The sequence below is a fragment of the Lates calcarifer genome, unplaced genomic scaffold (genome assembly GCF_001640805.2).
Source record: "Lates calcarifer isolate ASB-BC8 unplaced genomic scaffold, TLL_Latcal_v3 _unitig_307_quiver_2618, whole genome shotgun sequence".
In the NCBI taxonomy this organism is placed as follows: Eukaryota; Metazoa; Chordata; class Actinopteri; family Centropomidae; genus Lates; species Lates calcarifer.
The window spans coordinates 425-19,827 of NW_026116449.1; the positions used below are offsets into that span (position 1 = coordinate 425).

A 19,403-nucleotide genomic window follows, 5' to 3' on the forward strand; every position below is an offset into this window, starting at 1 on the left:
GCGAGAAGTTTCCAATGATGTTGATGTTCATTTTAGGATCTTAGCAAGACTAATATTAGTCCAGTTGTATAAGCATTCAAAACAGCATCCATCCACCAGAGCAGGATAACACTGTAAGAGTATTTCTAGTCTAGATGTTGGATCTAATAACACAAGGGCAATTTAAACCTTTTTAACACATTTCTCCCCTGCATCCAGCGTCCACGATGGAGGTGATGATGACGACACCGACAATGACAAACTGATTCTTCCGAGGTATGAAATACAAAAGGATGCACGTTAGAGAGAGCTGTTATTGTTAGCCAGTTTGACATCTGGTCCATTAAATGTTGGTGATGACCTGATTTTGTTCTCTTCTAGATCCCTACCAAGTCCGAGGAGGAGGACAACAACAAGGATAACAGTTCTGACCGCTCCTTGTTCAACCGTTACGCTGGCCAGGTGTGATATTTTCCTCTGCTTTCACCTTTCTTCAAAATTTTCCCCCTTCCTCTCTCCACTCATCCATTTTCCCCTCCACTGACATTGATTCGTTTTTGAAAAATGTTTCTGTATCTGTTGTCAGACGGGTGAGCTGAGCGCCAGACAGCTCCAGAAGCTCCTCAACGACAACTTCCCTCATGGTGAGTTGATTTACATCACATGCTTTTTCAGAGCCTTCAAAATCTTAATTTATTTGTTGTGAATCATGGCTCTAAATCAAGTTACTATATTTACCATTCACAGGGACCTGGCACGGCTTTGGCTTGGACACCTGCAGGAGCATGATTGCATGGTAGATGTATCCTTAAATACAGAAATGTCTTGTTGTACTTGTTATGTTACAAATCACCTGACAGAATCATGCCAGAGAGACAAAATGAAATCACTCTGATCAGGAGTGAAATTGTTTTTCATCTGTTGTTGATGAGACATCCTTAACTCGCACCAAGACCGACAAAAGGATGACGATGACCTTCAGTGAATTCTCAACTCTCTGGACCAAGATTCATGAGTTCAAGGTAATGAAGCCAATATGGGCACGATAAAGTCATATTTCAACTCCTTCCCCCTAGTTTTCTGAGTTATTTACACAAGACACTCATTTTTAAAGTGTAGACATGGACTTACGTAATCTCTGATGTGCAGTTAATAATAAAAATCTGTTTAAACTGCTCTTAGTTTCTGAATGTACATTAATCTTCTTTACAGAAACAGTTCAATCGCGCTGATTCGAATAAGAATGGATCCCTGTCTGACTATGAGCTCGAGAAAGCAATTGGATCTGCTGGTAAAACTATTTTTCAAATCATTTAAACTGGACCATAATTTAATAACACCTGTAAGCCAGTAGAAGAAGGGGAGCATGCGTCACATTCCAGTTGTAACTGGAGTATTTGTTATTTTCTGTAACAGGGATGGATGTGAACGACGTTGCCGTGAGACTGATGATGTTCCGCTATTCAGGCGTCTCATCCACCATCATGGAGGACTTCATCGTTCTCATGTTGCGCCTGGAAAACTCCAAAAGTGAGTGACGTGGCAACCATTGTTCGCATCGCACCATTTTGAGAAGTTAGGCCTTTACATGTTCACAATGACAACAACAGAGGGGATAAAGAGCTAAATCCACCTTAAGCTTGTTCTCAAGAAAACAGTGTCAGAGTAAACTCTAACACACATCATTTATGATAGATTTGAGGCCTATAGCACAGTATTGTAGCTTCCTCAGTATTTCAAAATGTGTGTTTAAGTTTGTGTTGCGTTGAAAAAAATCTGATATTTGTGGTTTGTTTTCTTCACAGATGTTTTTAAGGACAAATCATCCGATGGAGTGATCACCTTAGACTGGGATGAGGCAAGTTTATTTCTGCCAAAAAGCCATTTATGGATGTACCTAGTTTGCTTACCCAAGATATTCAACATGAAAAAAGATAACATATGGCAGAAATATTCATAAAAATATGTAAAAATAGCAATTCTACCATAAAAAAAAACAAATGGTCCTGCACAGAAAATGTCATTAATGTATAAATAGCATCTTTCTGTTGTAGTAGTTGGTCAAGGTGTGGCTAGTTCCAACAGTTCTTGAACGGTTTTGCATCATAAAGCTGTTGAATAAATGTAGTGGAGTAAAAACTACAATATTTCCCTCTCAGGTGTAAATCAGTCATTACAACATTCCAGATACTGACTACCTTTTCTTTTGTTTCAGTGGACTGTCATCTCCACATACAACTAGAGCAAAGCTGATACAGAAGCAGAGGAGACACACAAGAGAAGATTCCTGCAATCCGACAATGCTTCCATTTCAACTAATGTCTTCCTGTGCAAAACCTGTAAAGCTGTAACACGTTTTTCTGTGAACTGAACCTAATGAAATAAACATTGTTACCATCAGAATTATGAGCCAAAATCTTCATTCTTGTATACATTTTAAAATCAAACTGACTGCAGAGCAAACAGGAAGCAACACAAAAAACTGTGGACCAGAAATAATTTTATTTTAATTATATTTTAAGTTTCACATATACTCTCGTTCTTGTATGTGATGATACGAGAAGCTCTCTGTCGAAACTCATATTTACAAGTCGACATTCTTATTTCACAATATTAAATCAACAACCCACTGTTCAAGTCTCTCGTCACCATGGCCATGAGCACAGGACAAAGTTAGCAAGATCCAGTATTTTTCTATTTGTCATCAAATCCCACGAAAAGCCTAAAAACCAAGAATGACCTGATCCCACTAACAAATATTTTCTGTGTAGCCAAAGCCTAATATTCTTTACTCCTCTGTTGTTGTCCATATTAAAAACACACCAACAAGCCACATTGTTGCACTGAACACAGGCACTGGAGTTAATCTGGATTCAGTTTCACATACTCTGTTTAACTGCTGTAAATACTCAGTAGTGTAGCAAATGTGTATTAATCTGCAGATGAAAGTGGTCTCCAACAGATTTTATTTCTGTTTGAGGAACGTTTCCTAAAAACTACAGTGCCCAGCTGCTTGATGAAATGATTGAGCCTAAGAAAATCTAATTAAACTATATGTTGTCAGTAGGAACCAGTGGGATTGGGTAACGGTGCAGGTGAGAAAATTTTGACAAAGAACAAAGTAACTTGTTTTTTCTTTTCTTTTGAGGGAAAGAAAAATGAAAACATAAACTGTATCCTCTTAATTGAGACAAAGGTTGTGTGCAGTTTAGAGATGTTTGCGTCGTGTGCTGGACAGCACTCAGTCCTCCTCCTTCTCGATATATGTCTTACAGGCCGAGCGTGCCATCTGTCTGGCCATGTACCTCTCTCTCGCCGAGCTCACAGTCTGATCTGTGCTGCGCTTTGCAAACTTGCTGGCCTTTTCCTCCGTTTCCTCTTTCTCTTCACCTTCTCTCTCCTTCCCCTGGGCTCCAGCGTCTTTCTTCTTTTCTGGGTCTTTTTCTTCCCTCTTCACTGCCTTCTCCTTCTCGGGTTCCTTTCCTCTTTGATTCTCCTCATCCCGATCTTTGTCCTTCCGCTCGTCATCAGCTGAAATCCTCCTCCTCTCTCTTTCCCCATTCTTGTCCCTGTCTCTCTCTTTAGGGCTCCTCTCTCTCTTGCTGTGCCTGTCTTCCCTCTCTGTCTCCCCCCTGCCCCGACTTCTGTCATCTTCTCTGCCTCTGTCTCGGTCTCTGTCTCTGTCTGCAGCTGTTCAGCAGCTATTTCACAACCCAAGTCCAAACTGGCATGAGATCCTCCTGAGACAGATCCAGTGGGGTTCCTACAGGAGGCATACACAATGAAAACATCACTGATATATTGTATATCTGTCATGTAATCCATTACAGCAGCCCCACAAGCTTCTAATGGTCAGCTTTTGCATGTTTGTGCCATAGATGATGGTTACATTTAAAATAATTTGTAGTGAGGTCTTAGGTCTCTGCTCCTGCTGTACAAGTGCACAGCATCACAAAGACAGTTTGTATTGTTAATGTTTTTTATTTACTGTTTTGTTTTGTAGGCTTGTGTCCAGATGCTTTATTTCATCTTCAATCCCAGTCCTGTGCAATTGTCTCAGTGCGTATTCTTTCATTCATCAATTCATCCTCTCATCTCAGTTCTTGTATACTGAGAGTGATGTGTAAAAAAAAAAAAAAAGAAGAAGAAAATCCTTCAAGTGTGTGACAGTTCTCAGGACCAAATCCTGCTAGGGGCAAGTTCCACTGAGTTCACTATCATAGTATAGATTCCCCAAATATTTGTAACCTTTCATTTTTCTAGCATTCAGAAAAGTTTTTCTGTTGAGTTGTTTTTCTTCATCTTTGTAGAGAACATAGCAAAACTTATGTGAATACAAGGATTTTGTGAGAACTATGCATGAATGACCGAATGAATACAGATCTTATTTTCATATGCTATTATTATATTATAACCTGTTATATGTTATAATAAAAGCTGATTGAAATAAGCAGTTCTCTCATCACTACATGCTGTTGTGCAATCTTAGCCAGTGCTGATTTTATATACATAAAAGCTACAGATGCACAGTTACAGCACACAGGATATTGCTACAAAATACTGACATATACTGTTTTTTTGTTTTTTGGGGACATTTTTTGGACTAATTTGCATATAGAGGTTTTCTTCCTGCCCCTAAAATTTTTTGTGTGTGCGTGACAATTCTCAGGACTCTCAGGATTTTGCTGGGGGCAAATTTCACTAATCCCACCATCACTGCATAGAGCAAACATAAATTCTCTAAGTGCAAGCATTGAGATCTTACTGACATGTTCATGACATGAATGTGACAGTGTAGCTAGACTTTTATGAACATCACCATAAAACATAAGATGCAAACATGTCAGATTGTAGAAAGAATGCTAATTTACATCTGTAGTCCCTTGGCAGGTAACATAAAACAAGATATAGACAAGATATGTTACAAATAAATATATGCAAATACAAGTTTAATACACAAGGTTTAGGGTTAGAGTTAAAAGTGATCACAGGTCTTTAAGCCAATGTTTGTGTGTTTTTAAAGTGCAATATGTAGAACACTCACTTATTGCAAATGGGAAGTCATTTCAATGTTTTTTTCTCTTTACTGACTGCACAGTTTGCCCAAATGTGGTGTGTCCTGATGAGGCGCCTCACAGTCCCCTCTAATAACCCAGCTTCCAAACACAAGTCTCCTCTGCTGTCTTTTTCAAAAGAAAAAGAAAAAGGAGAAAGAGGAGACACTTTTAAATATCTCAGTTTGTTCATAAAATGTTTCTTCTGCATTTTGTTGGATTTAAAAATTATTAATATTTTTCCATTAGATGTTTGGAGAGACATTTGATATGCAATCAATTTTAAAATCAGAGCTGATTCTGAAATTTAGAAGAGACATAAAACAATTACAGATAAACCTTTTTTTCCTTGAGATGGATTTTGCACATTGAGCAGTTTAAGTATCAACTTCAATCAACCAATTTATATTAAAGGCTCAAGGTAAATTTTAGTACAAATACAGTAAAATTGTGTGAAATTATATGAATTTTACAATGTCAGTTGTCACCTGTGGTTGTTAGCCTCTGTCAGCATTTTTTTTTGTTTGCTTGACTCTTGTAACTTTTTTTTTTGTTTTGCCCTCGAGCAGAAATAAACTACATTCATGTCTGCCAGGCATGACATAACAGGTGAAATGTCAATGGTGGTGTTGAGGGGGAGGGGGGGTAATGCCAGAAAACCAGTTTTCTTGTCCAGAAACCTCCCACCACTGTATCATTATACTTGCTCTATGCTTTCTTGGGGGAGGGTCTCTCTCCAGTCTTACGTAAGACAGTGTGAATATAAGCAGGGGACAGTCAGCTGCAAAGACCAGACTGGGCAATTCCGGGCACCTTCTCTTGTAAGGAAGCAGCAGCTGATTGCAACCGTCTCTCAGGTAAATATCTCCACTTACACCTGAAAAGCATTTTGCATTTTAAACTCTATTCAGAATTCTCTTACTTTCTTCTTGTGTTGCAGAGTCTATCTGAAACCTCTCATCAACATGCCTGAAAACGGAACCTGCGCCTCTGTCATTAACCTGCGTTACCAGGATGGCAGCGAGGGCAGCCCCTCCAACCCTGCCAAGTACAAGAACCAAGCCTATGCGCAGCTGAGAGAAAACTGCCTCCGCAGAGGCTCGCTGTTTGTGGACAGCACCTTCCCACCTGACAACCGCTCTCTGGGAGACCTGTCAAGTCTGAAGAGCTGGCAGGAGGATGAAGTGGAGTGGCTTCGTCCAGCTGTAAAATACTTTAAAATATGTTTTCTCTTCCACTAGAGTAACATTTTCACATTCTGAAGTCTGCATCTTTTCTTTTATATATTTTCTTACATGCTGGTGTATATTTGATTTATTTCCTTTGCTGTCTTGTCCAGGAAATCTTGAAAAGGCAAAACAACAGCAGTGAGCCTGCTTTCTGTGTTCAGGGAGCCTCACGCTTTGACTTTGGTCAGGGCTATGTTGGTAAGCAAAGGTTTCTAGTTTTCATCTAACTTCTGTAAGTGAAAATGTGAACTGTGCGGCAGCACTTGAGAAAAGCACTCATTCTCTTCATTCTCTAGGTAACTGCTGGTTCCTGGCTTCAATTTCTGCATTGACATTGCAAAAACGCCTGTTGGCCCAGGTTGTGCCAATGGACCAGACCTTCAAGAACTATGCAGGAATATTTCATTTCAGGGTAAAGATTTGATCATACATACAGGTGTTAAAGCTGCAACGCTTTCACAATACATCTGAACAATGCTAACTTATCATTCTTATGCGTCCTTTCTGTGTCAGTTCTGGAGGTTCGGCCAGTGGGTGGACGTTGTCATTGACGACCACCTGCCAACACTGAACAACCAGTTGCTGTCTGTGCACTGCAATGGAGGAAATGAGTTCTGGGTTCCTCTGCTGGAGAAGGCGTATGCCAAGTATGAAACCAACTCTCTCACCCTAATATAAAACAGTTTAGGAGGCTGCAGCTGTGGCACAAACACCAGAGTCAAGACTGTAGATGTTAGATTTACAAACATCCTTTTTTTTTCTGTCTCCTTCAGAGTGTGCGGTTCCTACGCAGACATGAGCGCTGGCTTACCATCAGAGGCCTGCAAGGATTTCACTGGAGGCGTGGCCATGATGTTCCAACTCAGGGAGGTCCATAGCGCAGGCCACGATGTTAAACTGTGGAACCAACTAACCAATGCCACTGAGTGCAACTCACTGATTTGCTGTGGGACTGCCCAGAAGGGGGTGAGAACCAATTACATAGCCAAAGAAGAAGAAGAAGAAGAAGAAAATTTCAAATCAAACTCATTGTGGTGATTTAATGGTGTTGTTTATTCAGGATAAACTGGTGAACACTGTGGCCCACACTGGACTGGTGGATGCCCATGCCTACTCTATCACAGGTGTCACTGAGGTAAACTACTGCAAAAGAACATGTGCACAAATAATATATTGTTAGTATTGAATTAGTATTGGCTGGAGATACTGTACTAGAAGCGTTGAAAGTTTCTGATTTCTGATCTTAAGGTGACGTATTACGGCTCCAAAGTGAGGCTGGTGCGAATCATGAACCCCTGGGGCAAAACGGAGTGGAACGGAAAGTGGAGCGACAAGTACTTGAATCAACCTTACATATGCTTTGCACTACATCTGAAGACTAATTATATTAGTGTGAAGAAAAATAACGCAGAATCTATCTGTTCAGCTTCGATATGCCCAATTCTATCTCTCATTCATTCTCCTCTTGTGCTCAGGTCAGACCTGTGGAACAGTGTGAGCCAGGCGGATCGGGAAAAGTGCTTTAATCGTGACAATGGAGAGTTCTGGTAAGTTAGCTGAATTTTTTAAAATGGCATGTGAAGTTGTGTGACAAATTACATCTTTACTAGCTTGCAATTTGCATATTGTTTTGTTTCTTTGTGTGTTACCACCAACAACTGTTAATCAGTGAAACAGTGGGAAACCACGAGCATGCAAGGGGTCATAAACCTCACAGGCTGCCTCTGAACAATGAGGCCTGAACATGCAGTAGACTTAAAAGTCATATAATTGTATAGTTTGTTGTTTCATTTTTAGTTGGGATGTAGAATGCATCTTACATTTATCCCGGTCTTTCTCTTTTGTTTCCCCCCCTGTGCTCGACTTTGTCTGTCAGGATGGAGCTGGAGGACTTCTGCCATTATTTCCTCATGATGTTCATCTGCTGCGAGAACCCCAACTTCCTTGATGGTGACACCGACACCCAGTGGAAATGCCAGATTTACGATGGCAAGTGGGTGGCGGGGAGATCTGCAGGTGGCAACGTGAACAGCTGTGAGTCCAATTCATTCTTTATCTTGACGAAAGGACAAGATGTTTGTTGTGCGAGTGCAAAGAAAACAATGCAGCTCTGTCTAAAAGTGTCACCTTGTGTTGTCATTGTTTCTCATTACCTCCAGCTACCTTTGCCACAAACCCTCAGTATCGCATCCAGGTGACCATCTTGGACAAGGATGAGAAAGAAGACCAGAACATCCTGATTTCTCTGATGCAGAAACCAGAGCAGGGCCATCGCAAGAAGAGACGCCTCAACCCAGTCGGACTCACCCTCTTCAAGGTCTGCATTCGGAAATTTTGTCTCTTAAATAGAAGATAATGTTGTAGTATTTGTGACTGATTTGATGTATATTGTATAATGACATTCTCCTTCCCATTTCACATCCAACAGGTTCCACCAGGGGTAAGCACATAGAAGAACACTCCCAACTGTGCATACAAAACAAATTCCACATTTACATAACCCAGATAAAGCAATTTGATACTCAAGAAACACTGTCATCACATTAAATAAGGTTCATTATACTTCCAGACGCCAGCCGGACGTCTGGGATCTGACTTCTTTAGGAGAAGCCAACCTGTGAAGCAAAGACAGATGTACGACTATGCCAGGGATCTGATTGAGCAGCACAGTCTGCAGCCTGGAGAGTATGTGATCGTCCCCTCTACCATGAAGCCCTACACAAGTGCAGAGTTTGTCCTCAGCGTCTACACCAAGACCGACACTAAGATCAGGTAAAGACTTACTTTGATTTTTGACATGTCCTGTAAGTCTCATTTTCATTCCAAAACAAGGATTACTGATAAAAAAGAAAACACTGCTAAAAATTAATCCAATATCTGCTTTGCCAAATTGATTGATATCATGTCCTTGGTATATTTTTGGGGGGATTTGGTGTTTTAGCACACTGGCGAGAAGTTTCCAATGATGTTGATGTTCATTTTAGGATCTTAGCAAGACTAATATTAGTCCAGTTGTATAAGCATTCAAAACAGCATCCATCCACCAGAGCAGGATAACACTGTAAGAGTATTTCTAGTCTAGATGTTGGATCTAATAACACAAGGGCAATTTAAACCTTTTTAACACATTTCTCCCCTGCATCCAGCGTCCACGATGGAGGTGATGATGACGACACCGACAATGACAAACTGATTCTTCCCGAGGTATGAAATACAAAAGGATGCACGTTAGAGAGAGCTGTTATTGTTAGCCAGTTTGACATCTGGTCCATTAAATGTTGGTGATGACCTGATTTTGTTCTCTTCTAGATCCCTACCAAGTCCGAGGAGGAGGACAACAACAAGGATAACAGTTCTGACCGCTCCTTGTTCAACCGTTACGCTGGCCAGGTGTGATATTTTCCTCTGCTTTCACCTTTCTTCAAAATTTTCCCCCTTCCTCTCTCCACTCATCCATTTTCCCCTCCACTGACATTGATTCGTTTTTGAAAAATGTTTCTGTATCTGTTGTCAGACGGGTGAGCTGAGCGCCAGACAGCTCCAGAAGCTCCTCAACGACAACTTCCCTCATGGTGAGTTGATTTACATCGCATGCTTTTTCAGAGCCTTCAAAATCTTAATTTATTTGTTGTGAATCATGGCTCTAAATCAAGTTACTATATTTACCATTCACAGGGACCTGGCACGGCTTTGGCTTGGACACCTGCAGGAGCATGATTGCCATGGTAGATGTATCCTTAAATACAGAAATGTCTTGTTGTACTTGTTATGTTACAAATCACCTGACAGAATCATGCCAGAGAGACAAAATGAAATCACTCTGATCAGGAGTGAAATTGTTTTTCATCTGTTGTTGATGAGACATCCTTAACTCGCACCAAGACCGACAAAAGGATGACGATGACCTTCAGTGAATTCTCAACTCTCTGGACCAAGATTCATGAGTTCAAGGTAATGAAGCCAATATGGGCACGATAAAGTCATATTTCAACTCCTTCCCCCTAGTTTTCTGAGTTATTTACACAAGACACTCATTTTTAAAGTGTAGACATGGACTTACGTAATCTCTGATGTGCAGTTAATAATAAAAATCTGTTTAAACTGCTCTTAGTTTCTGAATGTACATTAATCTTCTTTACAGAAACAGTTCAATCGCGCTGATTCGAATAAGAATGGATCCCTGTCTGACTATGAGCTCGAGAAAGCAATTGGATCTGCTGGTAAAACTATTTTTCAAATCATTTAAACTGGACCATAACTTAATAACACCTGTAAGCCAGTAGAAGAAGGGGAGCATGCGTCACATTCCCAGTTGTAACTGGAGTATTTGTTATTTTCTGTAACAGGGATGGATGTGAACGACGTTGCCGTGAGACTGATGATGTTCCGCTATTCAGGCGTCTCATCCACCATCATGGAGGACTTCATCGTTCTCATGTTGCGCCTGGAAAACTCCAAAAGTGAGTGACGTGGCAACCATTGTTCGCATCGCACCATTTTGAGAAGTTAGGCCTTTACATGTTCACAATGACAACAACATAGGGGATAAAGAGCTAAATCCACCTTAAGCTTGTTCTCAAGAAAACAGTGTCAGAGTAAACTCTAACACACATCATTTATGATAGATTTGAGGCCTATAGCACAGTATTGTAGCTTCCTCAGTATTTCAAAATGTGTGTTTAAGTTTGTGTTGCGTTGAAAAAAATCTGATATTTGTGGTTTGTTTTCTTCACAGATGTTTTCAAGGACAAATCATCCGATGGAGTGATCACCTTAGACTGGGATGAGGCAAGTTTATTTCTGCCAAAAAGCCATTTATGGATGTACCTAGTTTGCTTACCCAAGATATTCAACATGAAAAAAGATAACATATGGCAGAAATATTCATAAAAATATGTAAAAATAGCAATTCTACCATAAAAAAAACAAATGGTCCTGCACAGAAAATGTCATTAATGTATAAATAGCATCTTTCTGTTGTAGTAGTTGGTCAAGGTGTGGCTAGTTCCAACAGTTCTTGAACGGTTTTGCATCATAAAGCTGTTGAATAAATGTAGTGGAGTAAAAACTACAATATTTCCCTCTCAGGTGTAAATCAGTCATTACAACATTCCAGATACTGACTACCTTTTCTTTTGTTTCAGTGGACTGTCATCTCCACATACAACTAGAGCAAAGCTGACACAGAAGCAGAGGAGACACACAAGAGAAGATTCCTGCAATCCGACAATGCTTCCATTTCAACTAATGTCTTCCTGTGCAAAACCTGTAAAGCTGTAACACGTTTTTCTGTGAACTGAACCTAATGAAATAAACATTGTTACCATCAGAATTATGAGCCAAAATCTTCATTCTTGTATACATTTTAAAATCAAACTGACTGCAGAGCAAACAGGAAGCAACACAAAAAACTGTGGACCAGAAATAATTTTATTGACTCGTCACTAACTCCCAAGAGAAAAGGTACAAAGCCCAAATGACAGAAAATAAACACAACGTCAGATTAAGTTTCACATATACTCTCGTTCTTGTATGTGATGATACGAGAAGCTCTCTGTCGAAACTCATATTTACAAGTCGACATTCTTATTTCACAATATTAAATCAACAACCCACTGTTCAAGTCTCTCGTCACCATGGCCATGAGCACAGGACAAAGTTAGCAAGATCCAGTATTTTTCTATTTGTCATCAAATCCCACGAAAAGCCTAAAAACCAAGAATGACCTGATCCCACTAACAAATATTTTCTGTGTAGCCAAAGCCTAATATTCTTTACTCCTCCTCTGTTGTTGTCCATATTAAAAACACACCAACAAGCCACACTGTTGCACTGAACACAGGCACTGGAGTTAATCTGGATTCAGTTTCACATACTCTGTTTAACTGCTGTAAATACTCAGTAGTGTAGCAAATGTGTATTAATCTGCAGATGAAAGTGGTCTCCAACAGATTTTATTTCTGTTTGAGGAACGTTTCCTAAAAACTACAGTGCCCAGCTGCTTGATGAAATGATTGAGCCTAAGAAAATCTAATTAAACTATATGTTGTCAGTAGGAACCAGTAGGATTGGGTAACGGTGCAGGTGAGAAAATTTTGACAAAGAACAAAGTAACTTGTTTTTTCTTTTCTTTTGAGGGAAAGAAAAATGAAAACATAAACTGTATCCTCTTAATTGAGACAAAGGTTGTGTGCAGTTTAGAGATGTTTGCGTCGTGTGCTGGACAGCACTCAGTCCTCCTCCTTCTCGATATATGTCTTACAGGCCGAGCGTGCCATCTGTCTGGCCATGTACCTCTCTCTCGCCGAGCTCACAGTCTGATCTGTGCTGCGCTTTGCAAACTTGCTGGCCTTTTCCTCCGTTTCCTCTTTCTCTTCACCTTCTCTCTCCTTCCCCTGGGCTCCAGCGTCTTTCTTCTTTTCTGGGTCTTTTTCTTCCCTCTTCACTGCCTTCTCCTTCTCGGGTTCCTTTCCTCTTTGATTCTCCTCATCCCGATCTTTGTCCTTCCGCTCGTCATCAGCTGAAATCCTTCTCCTCTCTCTTTCCCCATTCTTGTCCCTGTCTCTCTCTTTAGGGCTCCTCTCTCTCTTGCTGTGCCTGTCTTCCCTCTCTGTCTCCCCCCTGCCCCGACTTCTGTCATCTTCTCTGCCTCTGTCTCGGTCTCTGTCTCTGTCTGCAGCTGTTCAGCAGCTATTTCACAACCCAAGTCCAAACTGGCATGAGATCCTCCTGAGACAGATCCAGTGGGGTTCCTACAGGAGGCATACACAATGAAAACATCACTGATATATTGTATATCTGTCATGTAATCCATTACAGCAGCCCCACAAGCTTCTAATGGTCAGCTTTTGCATGTTTGTGCCATAGATGATGGTTACATTTAAAATAATTTGTAGTGAGGTCTTAGGTCTCTGCTCCTGCTGTACAAGTGCACAGCATCACAAAGACAGTTTGTATTGTTAATGTTTTTTATTTACTGTTTTGTTTTGTAGGCTTGTGTCCAGATGCTTTATTTCATCTTCAATCCCAGTCCTGTGCAATTGTCTCAGTGCGTATTCTTTCATTCATCAATTCATCCTCTCATCTCAGTTCTTGTATACTGAGAGTGATGTGTAAAAAAAAAAAAAAAAAAGAAGAAAATCCTTCAAGTGTGTGACAGTTCTCAGGACCAAATCCTGCTAGGGGCAAGTTCCACTGAGTTCACTATCATAGTATAGATTCCCCAAATATTTGTAACCTTTCATTTTTCTAGCATTCAGAAAAGTTTTTCTGTTGAGTTGTTTTTCTTCATCTTTGTAGAGAACATAGCAAAACTTATGTGAATACAAGGATTTTGTGAGAACTATGCATGAATGACCGAATGAATACAGATCTTATTTTCATATGCTATTATTATATTATAACCTGTTATATGTTATAATAAAAGCTGATTGAAATAAGCAGTTCTCTCATCACTACATGCTGTTGTGCAATCTTAGCCAGTGCTGATTTTATATACATAAAAGCTACAGATGCACAGTTACAGCACACAGGATATTGCTACAAAATACTGACATATACTGTTTTTTTGTTTTTTGGGGACATTTTTTGGACTAATTTGCATATAGAGGTTTTCTTCCTGCCCCTAAAATTTTTTGTGTGTGCGTGACAATTCTCAGGACTCTCAGGATTTTGCTGGGGGCAAATTTCACTAATCCCACCATCACTGCATAGAGCAAACATAAATTCTCTAAGTGCAAGCATTGAGATCTTACTGACATGTTCATGACATGAATGTGACAGTGTAGCTAGACTTTTATGAACATCACCATAAAACATAAGATGCAAACATGTCAGATTGTAGAAAGAATGCTAATTTACATCTGTAGTCCCTTGGCAGGTAACATAAAACAAGATATAGACAAGATATGTTACAAATAAATATATGCAAATACAAGTTTAATACACAAGGGTTAGGGTTAGAGTTAAAAGTGATCACAGGTCTTTAAGCCAATGTTTGTGTGTTTTTAAAGTGCAATATGTAGAACACTCACTTATTGCAAATGGGAAGTCATTTCAATGTTTTTTTTCTCTTTACTGACTGCACAGTTTGCCCAAATGTGGTGTGTCCTGATGAGGCGCCTCACAGTCCCCTCTAATAACCCAGCTTCCAAACACAAGTCTCCTCTGCTGTCTTTTTCAAAAGAAAAAGAAAAAGGAGAAAGAGGAGACACTTTTAAATATCTCAGTTTGTTCATAAAATGTTTCTTCTGCATTTTGTTGGATTTAAAAATTATTAATATTTTTCCATTAGATGTTTGGAGAGACATTTGATATGCAATCAATTTTAAAATCAGAGCTGATTCTGAAATTTAGAAGAGACATAAAACAATTACAGATAAACCTTTTTTTCCTTGAGATGGATTTTGCACATTGAGCAGTTTAAGTATCAACTTCAATCAACCAATTTATATTAAAGGCTCAAGGTAAATTTTAGTACAAATACAGTAAAATTGTGTGAAATTATATGAATTTTACAATGTCAGTTGTCACCTGTGGTTGTTAGCCTCTGTCAGCATTTTTTTTTGTTTGCTTGACTCTTGTAACTTTTTTTTTTGTTTTGCCCTCGAGCAGAAATAAACTACATTCATGTCTGCCAGGCATGACATAACAGGTGAAATGTCAATGGTGGTGTTGAGGGGGAGGGGGGGGGGGGTAATGCCAGAAAACCAGTTTTCTTGTCCAGAAACCTCCCACCACTGTATCATTATACTTGCTCTATGCTTTCTTGGGGGAGGGTCTCTCTCCAGTCTTACGTAAGACAGTGTGAATATAAGCAGGGGACAGTCAGCTGCAAAGACCAGACTGGGCAATTCCGGGCACCTTCTCTTGTAAGGAAGCAGCAGCTGATTGCAACCGTCTCTCAGGTAAATATCTCCACTTACACCTGAAAAGCATTTTGCATTTTAAACTCTATTCAGAATTCTCTTACTTTCTTCTTGTGTTGCAGAGTCTATCTGAAACCTCTCATCAACATGCCTGAAAACGGAACCTGCGCCTCTGTCATTAACCTGCGTTACCAGGATGGCAGCGAGGGCAGCCCCTCCAACCCTGCCAAGTACAAGAACCAAGCCTATGCGCAGCTGAGAGAAAACTGCCTCCGCAGAGGCTCGCTGTTTGTGGACAGCACCTTCCCACCTGACAACCGCTCTCTGGGAGACCTGTCAAGTCTGAAGAGCTGGCAGGAGGATGAAGTGGAGTGGCTTCGTCCAGCTGTAAAATACTTTAAAATATGTTTTCTCTTCCACTAGAGTAACATTTTCACATTCTGAAGTCTGCATCTTTTCTTTTATATATTTTCTTACATGCTGGTGTATATTTGATTTATTTCCTTTGCTGTCTTGTCCAGGAAATCTTGAAAAGGCAAAACAACAGCAGTGAGCCTGCTTTCTGTGTTCAGGGAGCCTCACGCTTTGACTTTGGTCAGGGCTATGTTGGTAAGCAAAGGTTTCTAGTTTTCATCTAACTTCTGTAAGTGAAAATGTGAACTGTGCGGCAGCACTTGAGAAAAGCACTCATTCTCTTCATTCTCTAGGTAACTGCTGGTTCCTGGCTTCAATTTCTGCATTGACATTGCAAAAACGCCTGTTGGCCCAGGTTGTGCCAATGGACCAGACCTTCAAGAACTATGCAGGAATATTTCATTTCAGGGTAAAGATTTGATCATACATACAGGTGTTAAAGCTGTAACGCTTTCACAATACATCTGAACAATGCTAACTTATCATTCTTATGCGTCCTTTCTGTGTCAGTTCTGGAGGTTCGGCCAGTGGGTGGACGTTGTCATTGACGACCACCTGCCAACACTGAACAACCAGTTGCTGTCTGTGCACTGCAATGGAGGAAATGAGTTCTGGGTTCCTCTGCTGGAGAAGGCGTATGCCAAGTATGAAACCAACTCTCTCACCCTAATATAAAACAGTTTAGGAGGCTGCAGCTGTGGCACAAACACCAGAGTCAAGACTGTAGATGTTAGATTTACAAACATCCTTTTTTTTTCTGTCTCCTTCAGAGTGTGCGGTTCCTACGCAGACATGAGCGCTGGCTTACCATCAGAGGCCTGCAAGGATTTCACTGGAGGCGTGGCCATGATGTTCCAACTCAGGGAGGTCCATAGCGCAGGCCACGATGTTAAACTGTGGAACCAACTAACCAATGCCACTGAGTGCAACTCACTGATTTGCTGTGGGACTGCCCAGAAGGGGGTGAGAACCAATTACATAGCCAAAGAAGAAGAAGAAGAAGAAAATTTCAAATCAAACTCATTGTGGTGATTTAATGGTGCTGTTTATTCAGGATAAACTGGTGAACACTGTGGCCCACACTGGACTGGTGGATGCCCATGCCTACTCTATCACAGGTGTCACTGAGGTAAACTACTGCAAAAGAACATGTGCACAAATAATATATTGTTAGTATTGAATTAGTATTGGCTGGAGATACTGTACTAGAAGCGTTGAAAGTTTCTGATTTCTGATCTTAAGGTGACGTATTACGGCTCCAAAGTGAGGCTGGTGCGAATCATGAACCCCTGGGGCAAAACGGAGTGGAACGGAAAGTGGAGCGACAAGTACTTGAATCAACCTTACATATGCTTTGCACTACATCTGAAGACTAATTATATTAGTGTGAAGAAAAATAACACAGAATCTATCTGTTCAGCTTCGATATGCCCAATTCTATCTCTCATTCATTCTCCTCTTGTGCTCAGGTCAGACCTGTGGAACAGTGTGAGCCAGGCGGATCGGGAAAAGTGCTTTAATCGTGACAATGGAGAGTTCTGGTAAGTTAGCTGAATTTTTTAAAATGGCATGTGAAGTTGTGTGACAAATTACATCTTTACTAGCTTGCAATTTGCATATTGTTTTGTTTCTTTGTGTGTTACCACCAACAACTGTTAATCAGTGAAACAGTGGGAAACCACGAGCATGCAAGGGGTCATAAACCTCACAGGCTGCCTCTGAACAATGAGGCCTGAACATGCAGTAGACTTAAAAGTCATATAATTGTATAGTTTGTTGTTTCATTTTTAGTTGGGATGTAGAATGCATCTTACATTTATCCCGGTCTTTCTCTTTTGTTTCCCCCCTGTGCTCGACTTTGTCTGTCAGGATGGAGCTGGAGGACTTCTGCCATTATTTCCTCATGATGTTCATCTGCTGCGAGAACCCCAACTTCCTTGATGGTGACACCGACACCCAGTGGAAATGCCAGATTTACGATGGCAAGTGGGTGGCGGGGAGATCTGCAGGTGGCAACGTGAACAGCTGTGAGTCCAATTCATTCTTTATCTTGACGAAAGGACAAGATGTTTGTTGTGCGAGTGCAAAGAAAACAATGCAGCTCTGTCTAAAAGTGTCACCTTGTGTTGTCATTGTTTCTCCATTACCTCCAGCTACCTTTGCCACAAACCCTCAGTATCGGCATCCAGGTGACCATCTTGGACAAGGATGAGAAAGAAGACCAGAACATCCTGATTTCTCTGATGCAGAAACCAGAGCAGGGCCATCGCAAGAAGAGACACCTCAACCCAGTCGGACTCACCCTCTTCAAGGTCTGCATTCGGAAATTTTGTCTCTTAAATAGAAGATAATGTTGTAGTATTTGTGACTGATTTGATGTATATTGTATAATGACATTCTCCTTCCCATTTCACATCCAACAGGTTCCACCAGGGGTAAGCACATAGAAGAACACTCCCAACTGTGCATACAAAACAAATTCCACATTTACATAACCCAGATAAAGCAATTTGATACTCAAGAAACACTGTCATCACATTAAATAAGGTTCATTATACTTCCAGACGCCAGCCGGACGTCTGGGATCTGACTTCTTTAGGAGAAGCCAACCTGTGAAGCAAAGACAGATGTACGACTATGCCAGGGATCTGATTGAGCAGCACAGTCTGCAGCCTGGAGAGTATGTGATCGTCCCCTCTACCATGAAGCCCTACACAAGTGCAGAGTTTGTCCTCAGCGTCTACACCAAGACCGGACACTAAGATCAGGTAAAGACTTACTTTGATTTTTGACATGTCCTGTAAGTCTCATTTTCATTCCAAAACAAGGATTACTGATAAAAAAGAAAACACTGCTAAAAATTAATCCAATATCTGCTTTGCCAAATTGATTGATATCATGTCCTTGGTATATTTTTGGGGGGATTTGGTGTTTTAGCACACTGGCGAGAAGTTTCCAATGATGTTGATGTTCATTTTAAGGATCTTAGCAAGACTAATATTAGTCCAGTTGTATAAGCATTCAAAACAGCATCCATCCACCAGAGCAGGATAACACTGTAAGAGTATTTCTAGTCTAGATGTTGGATCTAATAACACAAGGCAATTTAAACCTTTTAACCACATTTCTCCCCTGCATCCAGCGTCCACGATGGAGGTGATGATGACGACACCGACAATGACAAACTGATTCTTCCCGAGGTATGAAATACAAAAGGATGCACGTTAGAGAGAGCTGTTATTGTTAGCCAGTTTGACATCTGGTCCATTAAATGTTGATGACCTGATTTTGTTCTCTTCTAGATCCCTACCAAGTCCGAGGAGGAGGACAACAACAAGGATAACAGTTCTGACCGCTCCTTGTTCAACCGTTACGCTGGCCAGGTGTGATATTTTCCTCTGCTTTCACCTTTCTTCAAAATTTTCCCCCTTCCTCTCTCCACTCATCCATTTTCCCCTCCACTGACATTGATTCGTTTTTGAAAAATGTTTCTGTATCTGTTGTCAGACGGGTGAGCTGAGCGCCAGACAGCTCCAGAAGCTCCTCAACGACAACTTCCCTCATGGTGAGTTGATTTACATCGCATGCTTTTTCAGAGCCTTCAAAATCTTAATTTATTTGTTGTGAATCATGGCTCTAAATCAAGTTACTATATTTACCATTCACAGGGACCTGGCACGGGCTTTGGCTTGGACACCTGCAGGAGCATGATTGCCATGGTAGATGTATCCTTAAATACAGAAATGTCTTGTTGTACTTGTTATGTTACAAATCACCTGACAGAATCATGCCAGAGAGACAAAATGAAATCACTCTGATCAGGAGTGAAATTGTTTTTCATCTGTTGTTGATGAGACATC

At 40.6% G+C, this 19,403-nt stretch overlaps 3 protein-coding genes and 1 long non-coding RNA gene across 4 annotated transcripts; all 4 read left to right on the top strand.

Annotated features, from left to right (window-relative positions):
- Positions 1-358: 358 nt before the first annotated feature.
- On the top strand, positions 359-771 carry LOC108894124 (uncharacterized). Its single transcript, XR_001962750.1, has 3 exons — positions 359-441; positions 566-623; positions 727-771. It is a non-coding gene; the product is annotated as an uncharacterized LOC108894124 (long non-coding RNA).
- A 4,822-nt stretch (positions 772-5,593) lies between these two features.
- Positions 5,594-8,858, top strand: LOC108894126 (calpain-1 catalytic subunit-like). Its single transcript, XM_051068205.1, has 11 exons — positions 5,594-5,890; positions 5,974-6,238; positions 6,373-6,460; positions 6,559-6,674; positions 6,776-6,909; positions 7,036-7,228; positions 7,323-7,397; positions 7,511-7,596; positions 7,738-7,809; positions 8,139-8,296; positions 8,422-8,858. Exons 2-11 carry the CDS (start codon positions 5,999-6,001, stop codon positions 8,616-8,618), a joined length of 1,359 nt encoding a protein of 452 aa, XP_050924162.1. The 5' UTR covers positions 5,594-5,890; positions 5,974-5,998; the 3' UTR covers positions 8,619-8,858.
- On the top strand, positions 8,832-11,609 carry LOC127140237 (calpain-1 catalytic subunit; the record flags this gene model as incomplete). The annotated part of the gene is given in 10 exon segments (XM_051068207.1): positions 8,832-9,034; positions 9,409-9,466; positions 9,572-9,652; positions 9,777-9,834; positions 9,938-9,993; positions 10,145-10,213; positions 10,404-10,482; positions 10,609-10,722; positions 10,998-11,050; positions 11,407-11,609. Coding segments are annotated over 10 exon segments (735 nt in total). The 3' UTR covers positions 11,434-11,609.
- Positions 11,610-14,985: 3,376 nt separating this feature from the next.
- Positions 14,986-18,287, top strand: LOC108894122 (calpain-1 catalytic subunit-like). The gene is given in 12 exon segments (XM_051068206.1): positions 14,986-15,168; positions 15,252-15,516; positions 15,651-15,738; positions 15,837-15,952; positions 16,054-16,187; positions 16,314-16,506; positions 16,598-16,672; positions 16,786-16,871; positions 17,013-17,084; positions 17,413-17,570; positions 17,697-17,725; positions 17,727-18,287. Coding segments are annotated over 11 exon segments (1,359 nt in total). The 5' UTR covers positions 14,986-15,168; positions 15,252-15,276; the 3' UTR covers positions 17,895-18,287.
- Positions 18,288-19,403: the final 1,116 nt, after the last annotated feature.

What these genes read in the sequence shown, in the direction of transcription:
- LOC108894126 (XM_051068205.1), top strand. Translation starts at nt 5,999, where the DNA reads ATGCCTGAAAACGGAACCTGCGCCTCTGTCATTAACCTGCGTTACCAG. An exon ending in TGGAGTGGCTTCGTCCAGCT is followed by an intron (nt 6,239 to 6,372) that starts GTAAAATACTTT and finishes TGTCTTGTCCAG; the next exon opens with GAAATCTTGAAAAGGCAAAA. An exon ending in CTGGAGAAGGCGTATGCCAA is followed by an intron (nt 6,910 to 7,035) that starts GTATGAAACCAA and finishes TGTCTCCTTCAG; the next exon opens with AGTGTGCGGTTCCTACGCAG.